The sequence below is a fragment of the Condylura cristata genome, unplaced genomic scaffold (genome assembly GCF_000260355.1).
Source record: "Condylura cristata isolate star-nosed mole 26May11 unplaced genomic scaffold, ConCri1.0 scaffold00006, whole genome shotgun sequence".
In the NCBI taxonomy this organism is placed as follows: domain Eukaryota; kingdom Metazoa; phylum Chordata; class Mammalia; order Eulipotyphla; family Talpidae; genus Condylura; species Condylura cristata.
Window position 1 is genome coordinate 25,404,671 of NW_004567107.1, and position 15,137 is coordinate 25,419,807.

General features: G+C 35.5%; 1 protein-coding gene across 4 annotated transcripts in view; it reads right to left on the reverse strand.

Annotated features, from left to right (window-relative positions):
- Window positions 1-15,137, reverse strand: part of TDRD7 (tudor domain containing 7) — a 53,533-nt gene that overhangs the window by 36,767 nt on the left and 1,629 nt on the right. For 2 of the 4 annotated variants that reach the window (XM_004677495.1, XM_012721612.1), the window contains exons 2-4: window positions 8,106-8,318; window positions 5,531-5,672; window positions 4,445-4,655 (exon numbers count right to left, since the gene is read on the reverse strand). In XM_004677495.1, coding sequence (XP_004677552.1) covers window positions 4,445-4,655; window positions 5,531-5,672; window positions 8,106-8,312 — 560 coding nt within the window. In that variant the 5' untranslated portion in view covers window positions 8,313-8,318. The remainder of the gene's footprint in view (window positions 1-4,444; window positions 4,656-5,530; window positions 5,673-8,105; window positions 8,319-15,137) is intronic. The other 2 variants (XM_012721614.1, XM_012721613.1) reach the window with 1 other exon arrangement.

The following is a 15,137-nucleotide window of genomic DNA, read 5'->3' on the forward strand; positions in this document are numbered from 1 at the left end:
AAAAAAAAAAAAAAGCCTAAAACACAAATCTAAACATATGTCATTCATTAGAGATATATCCTTTCCCACAATTATTTACTTAAGGTCCTGTGTGCTAAGCACTGTGTAGAGAAATGTACCCCTAACCTCATAGACTATTTGTATATGGAGAAAACTGACAGCACTAAGGAGCTACTAGATGAACCCCGACTTTCTTGCTTGCTGGAATCCACAGCCTGTGTATCATCCTCCCTTTGAGTTACTTGCTTCTGACCAATTTTTCAGTAAGATCACCACTAATTAATTAGATAACAAAAGATTCTAGTTCCATGTTGCTAGCATAATCTCCTCTGTGATGCCTTTTATGAAAAAATGGGCATGGTCTGAGGAAGTCTCTGGGGCTTGAAGTTGAAGGCAGTCTCTTGGTTAACAGCCAGCAGAAGTGAAGGAACAACTCAAAAGGAACTGATTGTGCCAAAAACCATACAAGTGAGCTTAGAAACCCCAGTCACAGTGGTACTTTGCAGCCTCCTGACAAAAATCTGATGACCTGGCTAAGTGGTACCTACATTCCTAACCTACAGAAATTAGGAGATAATAAATATAAGCTTGCTAATTTAGTGGTAATCTGTTTCACAGCAATAATCAATACACTAACAAAATCTATCTAGATGAACAAAGTCTCTGTGCTATGATAGGGGAAACATAATAACAGCACATTATAGATGCAACAAGTCAAATAAGAAGGCAGACAAGATAGTAAAGAGTAGAGGCTATTAACTCTTACTATAAAGTTATAAAAATCTAGATAATTTGGCACTGCAAAAGAACAGCCAGATAATGATTCCAAATGGAAAGCCTAGAAATTGAGTCAGATTTTGTAACAATTTGGTATTAGTAAAGATAACATTTCAAACCAGCAGGGAAAGACAGGATTATGTAAATAACTGATATTAGGACATCTGGCTAGCAAGATAAATATTTCTACTTTTACACTGTGCAGAATTAGCTATGACTGAATTAAAGATTTAAATGTACAAAAGGAACCATAAAAATTCCAAAAGAAAACAGAAGATATATTACATAATATGGGGTAAAAATGCTTTTCCAAGCATAACACTTAAAGGCAGAAGACATAAAGGAAAATATAGACAGATATAACCATATAAAAAAGTTATATTTTTATATACCAAACATAATATAATTAAACAACCTGAAGAAACTGCCAACATATTACAAAGGGTCTACATAATTTATAAATCACTTCTGCATGTTAGAAGAAAGAAAATTGTACAAAAGACAAAAACATGAAATTCATACAAGATTTTTAAAGGCCTAATGCTATGAGAAAAATATAACTTAAGTATCAAAATCAAAGAAATATAAATTAAAACAAAGGTACATTTTTTCAACTTTTTAGAGCATCAGCAAACAAAAAAACTGATGCCCAATGTTGGCAGGGACACAAATTAATGATCGCTCCTATAAACTTCTGGGAGAATGTAAATTGATATACTCTGCTTAGATTACAGATTAGTAAAAGTATTAGTGCATATACCCTCTAACGCTTAGTCCTTCCATTTCTACAAATTATTCTCAAGATTTAGCTATGAATATAATGTTCTATAAATATGTTTACTGTAGAATGTTTACAGTAGTGAAAATCATTTCTATTCAACTATAGGTGAATTACCCTGACATTAAAGTGATAATGTAGAAGTGTACTTAATGAAGTGAAAAATACTAACAATATACTTCCTTTTAAAACAGGTTATAAAATAGCAACATATAAAGCATAACACAATTTGCATTTAAAAACATATATATAGGATATTTTCAAATGTTTATATATGAATTAGTAACAATTGTATCTGTGTTTTACTTTCTCATACTGTAAACATATTATTTCTATAATTAAAACAAAGTAATAAGTGTATTTTAGAAAATGTTTCCTACAAATATTTACCATGTTTCAACTAAGAACTTGGAAATCAATCATAAATTTACATTTATTTACTCTAGCCTATTTTGAGAAATGCCTTTTCCCCAGCTTGTTGTATACTGAAATGTAATATCTGAGATATCAGACACTTGCATCTAATATTATTTTAAGCTAAAAAAAGAGATCAGATCAGTTATTAAGGGCTCCAGAATGAAGAATATTTTCATAACTTCTACGCTTGTCATGTTTGCTTTCTGGGTGTAATAAGATCATCAATTTGAAAAATGGTAACTGCAGCATCTATTACAAAATTCAACCTGTCGATCTTAACTGCTGTTGAATCAAATACTCCTCTTTTTTTTGGTGTGTGTGTGGTCTTAAAGTCTACCACTGACCAAATCAAGACTAATCCACTTTAGATTTTTATGTCCTGGTTTAACTTGAGCCTCCCTAGGCAAAGCTCTCAAATTTGCAAGCAGATCTGTGACTCTGAGTAGCAGTAACTGCCTATATATTAGGAATAACAAGAGCTCTTGCTCTGCAACAGCATGCTGTTCCTGAGACCCTGGGCCGATCACGGGGTTTTCTAGGTACATGGAGAGGGCTGCACCTACAGAACCCCCACCTCGTCCAGCATGAAAATACACTTCACTACATAAAGAGCATTATGTAAACAGTGCTCCTCTCTTCAAACATGAAGTCATGTGCCCACATAAGTAATGCAGATGTATACGCCTCAATGGCTTTCATCAACATTAGTTCACCACCACAAATTCTCTCCTGCACCATCTCTTTCGCTTGTCTTAACACTGAAGCTTTAAAAGCTTATTCATTTTCAAAATTGGTCAAGGTTGACAGAGAATAAGTTTTAGCAATAATTGTAAGGTCACTTTTGAAGACTCTTCTGATTACTACAGCTCCAAACTCCACAGGGTTGATATTTAAATGCTGCTTGTGAAGCCTATATGGATGGAGGGCACTAATCTGATCTCTCTGGTGCTATGAGGTGAGCAGGAGGAGAATGCAGGATACAGAATACAATTCGGGCTGACTGGTTTACTGTGTTTCCAGATTCAACTCAAAATGGGACCTGGAAAGTCTATGCACACAACCAGAGTTGGGAAACAGTGGTACCAGTCACACACTGCACCCAACTAGTGTGTCAAGTCATAATTCAGGGTTTAGTTAGGTATTTTGTGGATCTTATCAGACTTAAAATAACTAGCCATAGCAACATTAAAAATATACCTTTGAGCCCTCCCTGGTGGCACAACGGGTTAGGACACAGCACTGCAAGCTGGCCGCAGCTGTTTCACTACAAGTTCGATCCCCAGTCCCAGAGGTGACCCACATGGCACAGCAGACCTCTCCTGACCCGCCCACTGCTCCCCTCAGCAGTGTACTTCATCCATCTACCTGTTTTGCTCCCCATTCTGTCTTGGATGAATCCTCCCACTGTCCCTGTATCTCTGGCTTATACCCCAGTTCTGTATGCATAAATAAATAAATCTTCAAAAAATACCTTTAATAAATGTATTTTAGATTTATATAAAAATATCAACATGTAAGATATTAGTAAACTTTTATTCTATTTTAAAAAATAAATTATTTCTAAATATTCTAATTTGAGGGGAAACTGTATTTCACACAAAATGGAAGGTTTGAACACTGATCTAAGGGATGACATGATGTATTACCATGTCTTTTTTGTTATGGAAGATAGAATGGAAGAATATGATGTGGATTCATCTATATTAGGAGTTGGCAAACATTCTGCTAAGAGTCCAACAGTACATATTTTAGCCTCTGCAGGCCACTCAGTCTTTGCATAATCACTCAACTGTGCAAAGGCAACCATAGACAACAAAAATAAAGTAACACTGCTGTGCTCGAATAAAACTGTTTATGAAAAACAGGCAATAGGTCAGATCTGGCTCATGGACTAGTCTGCTGACCTGAGCTGACCTTATAAAATCATAAATTGAGAATGAGAAAGGAACTTTAGCATCATCTAGTTTAACATTTTCACTGGACAAATGAAGAAACCAGTGTCCCAAATTATTAAATAACTTAATTCACCCAGCTAGTGAATGGCAATACTCAGAACTAAGTACTATACCTGCCAGCTTGGTATTCTAATGTGTGGATATGTGATTACTGTATAATTATGGAAATGATTATTGGAGTACAGTGGAGAATGCAAATCAGTAAGCTCTTAAAATTGATTAGAAGAAGGGTTTTCAGAAAACAAAAGTTGTAGCTGAAACAGAATTTCAGAACTTAGGAGAGCTGCTAAATAAAATTTACAAGGAGAGATAATCAACAATAAAGAGAATATATATAATGGAGCTATTCAGAGAATGACATTCACATAGCCAGTAAAAGAGATTTACTAGGAATGATGCATTTCTCTACAACATGTGAACAGGAAATATTTCCTTAGTACTCTGAATATACATTTTTAATATTCATTATTCTTAGTTCTTCAAACTTCTCCCTTTAGTGAAACAAAATCCAGATTACCTGTTGCTGGCAGGCATGGCCATATGCCTCTGCACTGGAACATCTTTGAATACTTCCCTCCCAATAGTTGTATGTAATATATAGGGTGGCATTTCAGCATCATATTTAACTCCAAAAGCATTTCCTTTGTCTCTTAACAGTGTTGGGTTAGGTTTTTTGATAGAAAAATCTGAAGAAAATCCTGGTTGTCTGAGGGTTGCCTTCGGTTTTCCTGTGAAGTTAGGCATAGATAATAGAAACAATTAGCTTCTGAAACTTCAGTTTCAGTGTGCCACTCCCATCAGATGCTTTCTGTGGGTCTCTCTTCTCAGGACACAGTGAGGCTGCCCCATGGAGTCAGTGGAGTACAGTAGGTTAGTACTTAGCACATGTGGTTCTTCAAAATGTGGGAAAGCCAGTTACTTGCCCTCTACTCACCAACTGACTCTTCAGTGGCAGCCCCTCCTGTTCTTCCAAATGCAGCATGAACAGCCACATGCCTTCCCTACCACTGTCTCACTAATTGAATTCTTCCTATCACTTGGGGTCTCCTCTTCATCATGAAGCCCACCATTGTGGTTCTCACAGTGTTTGCTCCCATGTTTAAAAGGGCCACTGTGGTATTTAGGCACTGGGTATTTTATATTATTATTGCACTATTTCTTTAGAATTTAATTTTAGGAGTGATGATATACTCCTTGAAATAGGTATTTACAAAACACAGGTTGAGTTGTTTATAACTCACTTGTATGCAATATATAATTCATGTTTTCTGAAAAGAGGAGTGACACTAAAAGACTTATCTTTTTAAGACATTAAATCACAGGTTCTTCATTCATCCAACACATTGAATGAGCCTTTTCAAATAACCAAAAAGAATAAAACCACACTTTGTCATATGTTTAATTAAAATCTACTCTTAGTTGTTTCTCACTGTGTAATTACTTCACTTGAAAAGTTATCCTCATCATGTGGAAACACTAGCTTCAGGATTTTTCTTTTGACAGATGAATGTTAATACAGGTGCTTATCATGAATACAAATAATATTTTCATAATTCCATGTGACAACAGATTCACAGAAAGGCTTAACAGAAAAAGACTTTACCTTCTAGAAAAAATGGCATGGTTTTCTTTACTCTCATCTGACAATTAACTTGCCTTCCAGTTTTTCTTTTAGAACTCCTCTGACGAGCCACAAGCTGTGCAATTCTTGCAGTTTCTGTGCAGGCCACAGCATAGCAGGTAATCTATTCATGAAAGGCAAGGTGAAAAGAGAAATATTTCTCAGATTTATTGGTGGCTAGAAGCTGATTTTTAAAAGTGGATTTAGTGAGCTTATATGCCCCAAATCAAACAATCAAGCTGTACACAAATATTCATCTCTCTCTCGCCTTGATCACATCAGAGCAAAGTTGTATGTTGTAAACAGAAATCAAGCATAGTTTGGCCCATTAAATACCTCTTTCCTCAAATTGAAAGTTTCTTTTATTTCTTTAACAGATGTTTGTAAAGCATATCTACAATGTGCTAGAAGCTATAGGATTAACAAATACACCAGAAGAAATCAGTAGCCCGCATGTATTAATCTCAGATAATTTGTGAGATATATTTCACTTACATTTTATGCACAGGAAAACAGAAGCTCAGGAAAATTAAGTAACCTTCCCAAGTCACACAACCTGGCTCTCTCTATGAACTTGAACTATGTCCTCATTCTTGCTGGTGTATTGCCTAACAAAGAACACTAAATCCTAGACTTGCCATTGCATGGAATAGCTGGATGAATTGATAAATCAATTTATTCCCCTAATCTCTGTAAACATTTGTAAACAGGGGTGTGCTGGGATCTGGGATTTTCAAGCCATAGGATTCCATGAAAGGAAAGCCTCTGAGGGCAAGGCAGAGCAAGCATAGACCCTGAACCCTCTGCAGATCTGTTTAAAACACAGCAGCTCAGCCTTTTCTCTTTAAAAACAAAGTAGTGTGATAGGATGTCTGAAAAAGCATGTGAAGTACTGGGATCAGATGACCTCTATAGGCCTAGGACTTAAGTCTGACTCTAAACTGAGATCACAAACAGGACAAAAAGGTTTACACCACAAACAAACACATATTCCTACTCTTTGACCTGTTATTTCTAACCCTGAGGCTGTATTACAAGAATATAATTCAAAAGAAGAAAAATTTACATATGTAATTATTCTCAAATAGGGGCTCTTACCTCTATAAATAAATATTAAAGATGTCCAAAAGAGGCAAAGAGTTGAGTAAACGGTAACACAGCAAACTACATGAAGCATTATTACCCTAATTAATTCAGACATTTTATCATTCAGAGATTCAACACAAATTCATTAAATACCAACTATTGGGGTGGAAAAACAATCTTTTATCCTCAAAATATGAAAGGAAAAGAAAGGGAGAGACCAAATAAAACGTGTCAAATGCTATACTGGATGTGTTACAAAGTGCCAAGAAGACAGAAATCAGAGCTTAAGTCTGGAAGAAGCATGGAAAACGAAGCAAGTTTTATTCTTAATAATGAATTAATACCTTCTCCTTATAAAAATTATTGCAGATTAGATGAACCTCCCCTTTGATCATCCTCCCAGTCCTGGATCCCTTTTTCCTCCTCTATCCACTGTCTCCTCCACCCCCCAGAGATGAACAACTATTATAGGTTTTTGATGAGAAATACTCAAGAGACCTATATATTTACGTATGAAGAATTTACATACAGAAAAATGTACTGTTCGGGAGTGCATGCCTTTTGTCTTTTGGATGGTAGTATGTCCGTATCTTTGACACTGTACATTGGGCAGATACCAAGAAGTGAAAATTCTGAGTCATGGGGTATATAGACAATAAAAAAGATACTTGCTACTACCAAATTACCCGTGTTACACATAAAATTGACTTCCAGAGAAACTAAAGGATTTAGAATTGCTGAATAATGTGAACATATTGATGTGAATGAAAAAAAGAGGCATGAGAGAGAAGGACCAAAGATAAAGAGAACTGTAAGAAGGGCCTGGGAACAGTCAAAAGTGCTGAATGATCAAATGGGAGTTAAGCTATTATCCAGAAAGCAGGAACAGATGAGAGTTAGGTCAAACACTGAGAATTTGAAAGTGTCTGTTAGACATTCTAATCAGGTGATCATTAGTGACCTTGGCAAAACCAGCTGTAGCAGCTTTATAATGGGTGGGTGTGAGTAGGCAGTACATGTCTTCTGTATAGTTATTATGCTGAGAAATTAAGAATGGGTAAACTTTAATCTTAAAGTTTTTATTTATTGAGGTTAAAATCTTATTTTTACCCTTTTAATTTATATTTTACATCATTGTTCACTTACAAACATTTACAGTATTTGCTTTCTTTTCTCAGGTGTAGTACCCATAGAATTTCCACCACCAGTTCACCCATGTACCATCACCACAGTCCCTCACGCTTCCCCCCCTTGTTTCAATCCCTCCCTTCCCCAACCCTGAAGAATGTCTTTGATTTATAGTTGTCTATTTATTTTTGTTTTGTTGTGCTATCACAAAAAATTTCAAACTAGTTGGTTATTACTTTTTTAATCTTGACTTCTATCCTACTTAAGAGATTGGAAGTGCCATTAATTGGAAGGCAATTAAGAACTGGGTCGACACTTCTAACACGCACCATTATCTTCTTACCTCTCCAGATCTACTAGTTTCTATCCTGACAACTGCTGGCACACTTCTCAGATAGGATTCCAGGGAAGGGTACCCTAACTGCTTGAAGGGGATCCAGTCTCCAGTCAAGGATTTGTACTCTCCTTGGAGCCGGGTTAGTGCTATTCCATTCTTATGAGACTGCAGAACAGCTCGTAGCATCTTTGAAACCAGATCTGCTTCCAGCATCTTCACCTATGGTATATAGCAAAAGGTTATGATACATAACTCATCAGTGTATGCAGTCAAATGGGTTTTCAGGGTTTACATTTCTTAGATTATTCCATAAATTGTTAATGAATATTACAGGAAATAATTGCTATCGTAGGGGGGAAAGGCACAAAATGCTAAGAATACATGAAGGAAGTCAGAGTAGCACAAAGACTAATCAAGAGATAAAAGATATTAAGGAATGCTTCTCAGATGAGAGGGGACCCAGTGGAGTCCTGAGAGACAAAATGGAATCACCCAGGAAAGGAGGGAAATGGGGGAAGGATGAGGATGGAGAGAGATGTCAGGCCCAAGTATAGAACAGAAACTTCAAAAGGCACAGCATTGGGAGAGAAATACACGGCTGTTTCTGAGAATTCCAAGCAGTTAAGTTGCTCGGTTGTGACTGATAAAAAATTCCAAGCTGGGCACTAAATATGAGAGAGATAGGAAAAGCCCCAAAAGAGATTACAATGTTATGTTAATACATCTGTATTTTTGCCAAAAGTAACATGGGGATTAAAAGAGATTTTAGATATGGTCATCAGCTCTGCATCTTAGAAAAATCACTACTCAGAAATCGGGAAGTTAAATTAGAAGGACAAAGATTAACATTGTAAGAATACTTGGAAATATGCAGGACCGATAAACAAGGTCTTGGAAATGAACAAAAGTCCATTTGAGAAGTAATTGAGAGAAGAAATAAACAGGAATTGATTAACTAGTTTGGATGATGAGGGATGGCCCCACATTTTTAGCTTAGAAGTATTCTAATGTGAGTAATGACTCACATTAGGTGGAATAAAGCCAGTCATTCAATAGTGGAAGAAAGCTATCATTTGGAGGTTAGGACATCTGAAGGGTAGTTATGTAGATATGTTCACAAGGAACCTGTATCAGAGGTCTGTCTTTGTTACAGATTTGTTGATCTTCAGCGTATATATGTGTATGTGTGTGTATATACTTATACACACATATATGACATATGTGATTTGATAAATACCGTATGATATATGATATTTGATGTTCAGAGAGTCAAAAATAAGGTTAAGGATGGACCTTTATGGAAGACTGTCATTTGAGAGATTAGCAGAGGAAGAACCTATAAAAGGGTAAGCCAAGGGGATCAAAGAAGAGGTCCCTTTTACACTAAAGGAGGAAAGAACCAGAAAGAATGACATATTTCAAAATAAGTGTCATATGCAACAGGAAACTCGAGAGAGAAATGGCTGTGAACAGTGAATTTTGGTGCCTAGAAAAACACCTTGGAATACTGGCCAAAGGATTTTCATTGATCTGTAATTTTTTTAAAAATTAACCATTCATATTTTCTTTGGACCAATGGTAAGTAGAATGGAGGTACATTTAGGTAACTTAAGCATCCAGGAAAAATGGACTTAAACGTTCATTAAAGAAAGGAGAAAGGTAAGCCATGGTAAGCTTGCTAATCCAATAAAACCTTCTGTAATGATGAAAAATGTTCTTTATCTGCACTGTCCAATATTGTAGCCACAAGCCACATATGGCTACTCAGTCCTTGAAATGTGGACAGTATGACTGAGAAACTGAATTTTAAATTTAATTTAAAATAAATATAGCTAATGGACCATATTGGACAGTACAGAATTCTGGACAGTCCTGTCTTTCTCTAGTGTAGAGAACAGAAAGGAAGAACAGTATACAATTCTATCAATACCTTCATTTGCCCATTTAAAAAAGGAAATAAAAGTTCATATGTGAGTGCCTTAAATGATAAATATGATATTTAAATGATAGCAAGGTTTAGGTGGCAAATAACCAAAGCATTCATTATATACCTTTCACACTAAATATTAATTCATATCAAACTGTGACCCCCAGCACCAACATTTAGTTAATAATAAGTTAATTAAACAAACTAATTAAATTAATTAAATAGCAAATAACCTAGGGAGATTCTATAACTAGGTTATATTCTTATTCTCTATACAGATAAACATAGATACACATATATAAAAATATCAATTTAGGTAAAATTTACATATAACAATATTTTCTCACCCTATGAGTATTATTTATTTATTTTTGAAAATTATATAGATCCATATAGTCATCACCACATCAAAATACTGACATTTCCATTACAAAAAAGTTCCCTTATGGCCCTCCCTGGTGGCGCAGCGGGTTAAAGCACTGCACTAAGAAGCTAAAGCCACTTCCGCATGAGTTCGATTCCCGCCTGCCCCGGAGGCGACCACATGGCGAGGCAGACCTCTCCTGACCCGCCCGCTGCTCCCCTCAGCAGTGTAATTCGTTGATCTCTCTGTTCTGCTTCCCACTCTGTCTCTGGTGAATCCTCTCACCCTCCACATCTCTGGCCTGTACCCCAGTTCTGTACGAATAAATAAATAAATCTTTAAAAAAAAAAAAAAAAAATTTAAAAAAAAAAAAAAAAGTTCCCTTATGTGAGACACATAATATATGTAAAAATACAATGCGTAACAACAGCACAAAGAATGAGAGACAGAAACTGAAAGTATTTTGTAAGAAGCATCCTATTCTATACATGCAGTATGATATTTGAAAGGGGACTGTAATAAGGATATATTTTGTAAACCTATGACAACTGCTAAAATCTCTTAAAAGAGAAATAACTAATAAGCCAGCCATGAGGATAACAAAGAATAAAATTCACCAAAAAGAGAGTCAAAGTAAAAAGTTATTAGGCAAGAAAAAGAAAAAAATAACAGCAGTAACAAAGAACAGATAGGACAAATACAATGCTTCTAGTAAAACTGTAGCTTTAAAGCCAATCCTCCCAAATTACATTACAAATAATGATGGAAATAAAAGTTTCTCAATAAAACTGAGTAACTAGCAGAGTGGATATAAAAACAAGACTTATCTTTATACACGTATAAGAAGTCTATTTTGAATACAAAAACAAAGGTTAAAAGGAGATAGAAAAAGATATGAAAATATATAAGTATACTAATACAGAACAAGGAGTATTACCAGAAATAAAAGGGGCTAGTTCATCAGAAAGCTATAACAATTCTAAGTGTGATTGTATATAATATTAAAATTACAAAACATCTGGAGAAAAAAAGCCAGAGATGAACTTTTTTGTAATGGAAATGTATTTTGATGTGGTGATGACTATATGGATCTATATAATTTTCAAAAATAAATAATTAATACATATAGGAAATAGATTAAATAGATTCAATTATGTTCAGAGACTTCAAACCTCTTTTCTCAGCAATTGGAAGGAGCAGTAAACAAAAATCACTAAGAGCTGGACAACACTAGTAACCAAACTAATCCAATTCTAATATTTCTAGAACACTCCACCCCAACAACAGCGGAATACACCTTCTTTATAGAGCACTGGGACATTCACCAAAATGGAATCTATTCAGAGATTTAAAACAATCCTCAACCAATTAAGAATATAGTATAATAGTTTCCCTTATCTATAGTTTTGCTTTCCACAGTTTCATTTATCCATGGTCTCCATTTTCTGAAAATAATATGTACAATATAGAACAAGTGAGACTCCATATTCACATAACTTTTTTTTTAAAGATTTATTTATTTATTCGTACAGAACTGGGGTACAGGCCAGAGATGTGGAGGGTGAGAGGCTTCACCAGAGACTGAGTGGGGAGCAGAACAGGCAGATGGAAGAAGTATACTGCTGAGAGAAGCAGTGGGCAGGTCAGGAGAGGTCTGCCTCGCCATGTGGATCTCCTCCAGGGCAGGCGGGAATTGAACTCATGCTGAAGTGGCTTAAGCCTCTGAGTGCTGTGCTTTAACCCGCTGCGCCACCAGGGAGGGCCCTCACATAACTTTTTAAAGAGTAGATTGCTATGGTTATTCTATTTTATTATTAGTCATCATTGTTAACTTTTTATTATGCCTAATTAATTGATAAATTAAACATTATCATAGGTATGTACGTAAATACATATAGGAAAAAACAAAGTATATATAGGGTTTGGTACTATCTATGGTTTCATGCATCCACTGGGGGTGAGGAGGAGACTACAGTAATCGAAATTATACAAAAAAATTTATGACTAGAAAAATTAAGTAACAGTAACAGAAAGATATACAGATAATTCCCATGTTTGTGCAGATTTAGCGATATACTTCTAAATAATCAAGGGACAATGAAGAAATTAAATAAGTGAAAACACAATATAAAAGCAAAGACAATAAAAAATGTGTTGGGTCCTGCTAAAGCAATATTTAGAGGAAAATTTACAGCATTATATGTTTGTTAGAAAAGAATAATGGCTTCAAATCAATGGAAAAAAGAACAAATTATGTAAAAGTAGGAGGAAGTAATCAGTGAGACCAAAACAATATTGAAATGATGAAACAGACCAGTAAAGAAATAGGAAAAAAAAGTAGAGAAAAAAGGTCATGAAACCAAAACTAGGTTTTTGAAATCCAAACATCTCTGGTGTGTCTGTCACTAATGGCACCAAAGAACATTAGCCATATTGTTGGCTTCTCATATATGGTTTTCTCAAAATTTGTTTTCCTACCTATTGCCAACTGTACTATTTGGCACATCTTTCACACTACATTTTTCATGTCATAAGCTTGAACTGTACAGTGGCCCTAAACCCTGGAGTAAATTTGAAGAATTGCCAAATAAACTGAGTCACCAATTAATCTTTTACTTTCTTTAGGGAGCTACTCAATGTTTAGTAGCTCCTTGGGGCACAGCCTTCTGGTAACTAGCTACTTTCTCCTTGAAGACACTATGTTAGCAAGAAGCTGGGCCCTTAAAGTCCAGACTACCTGTGTTGAAAGATTTTAGACATCATCTCATCTATTCCAAATCTCTCATTATACAAATCAATAAAATGAGCCTAGCAGAGGGAAGGTTTTTGTCTAAGATCCTTGCATAAGGATTTTTCATCTGGCAAAGTTTAACATGTTATCTCCTCCCCCCACCCCCCATTACAGGCTATTTGTTACCACCTGAATTACCCCTTTGCCAACACATTTTTAAAGGGAAAGATAGTAATTAATACCCTCACACAGTGATATACTTCCATAAGGTATCTTTAGGTAGTTTTCTAATTATAATTCAAGCTCCACACGATGCACACATTGCTAACTGCACACTATGATTAAATGAGTATCTGTACACTAGAGCTGACAAAGTGGCCTAGTTATGGATCTGGGTCTTAATCCTAGTTCTGCTGCATATTAGCTGTGAACTTTGAGTAAATTGTTTCAACTCTCTTCTTTTTTATATGGAAGGTAAAGAGGATTAACAAGACCCATAATTCTCAACTTTCCTCACAGTCCTTCAGGGTTAAGCTGGTCTGAAGATCTAATGGAAACCACTGGTTGCCGCTTCCTAACAAACTGTATGGATGAAATTTTGAATTTTCTCTGTGATTACAACGATTATCTTGAACCAACTAGAAGCCCTGGGTGGGATATGTACATGTATACATGTATAAAATATCTGTAGAGATATACATACACATATATCTTCAGTTAAAGATAACAAAATAAATTATTTTAAAAATACGGTGGAAGACAAAATTTTAAAAAATAATTTCTGGCCTAGCGGGAAAAAGAACAATGATTTCAAAAGCATAAATGTGACAGTAGAAGGCAGAGGGGAAGAAAATCCAACTCACATAAATATTCAACTAGATTTCATTCCAACACAAGAAATGCCTGTGCTTCCTATATTTATCTGCTGACCCTGACTATGCCCAGATAGAAAGCACTCACTCTACATCTCAGTTTGTGAAAACAGCACTTGATAAGGCAGAGTTGGATTATACATTCACATAAATCTCCAAGTAGATTAAACTACCCAGATAATTTAAAAAGAGGTCCTTCAGGAGTTTACATCTCTGGATACAAAACACAACAGTTCATTCAGTCCTGTTCAAGCAGTCAACTTTAAAGAGCATTAGCAAGGGTTACATTTCATTTCATTTCTAATCCCCCAGAACTGGGAAGTTACCTCCCAACTGCCACTTCACAGTCTCACTGTATTTCACTAGCAGAGAGGCTGTGTGGCAGCAAAAGGTCCTGAAGTGGGGCAAGGCACCATGGGTTCTAATTCCGCTTACCCTAGGAGAAATTCCCTGCACCCAGCACAGATTTTTTTTGTGGTATATATATATATATATATATATATATATATAATGGATGCTCAATGAATGTCGGTTGAGGGGAACTGCAAAATCTCCACCATGTAGAGATATATAATATATCAATAACTTAAGATATGAGGTTCTTGCCTTCAAGAAGCAGAAATCCAATACTGTAGAATATGGGAAGTTTGACAGAAGGAAGAGTTAACATTTCTTCAGCTATTACTATGAGCTAAAGGATTTAGAGTAGTTATCTCACAAAAGCCTTGCAGAGTAAATTTAGAATTTCCATTTGAAAACAGAAATTTTGAGAGGAGAAAACTATATATGAGAAACACAACAATTTTGGCTCATATTCCTTGGCATCACTAGAGACAGAAACACCAAAGATAGGGGCCAGATTACTGAGCCAAAGAAGATCAGGCAGTGGTAAAAGCATGTTTCTAAAGTACACAAAAGCCAGTTTCTTCAGAATAAGACTATCTCGGGACCATTTTTAGATGTATTTAAGAGAAAAGCTGTGAATTTGCAAAATACGGTTGACCTTGAGAATTACTTTGGGGTATTTAAATTGTTTAAATCTTGTACTCTAATGGTTGTCTACTTATTCTTGCTACTTCGTACACATATAAATTATTAGTACTTTGATGTACCCATGATTAATTGTGTAGAAGGGGAAAAAGGT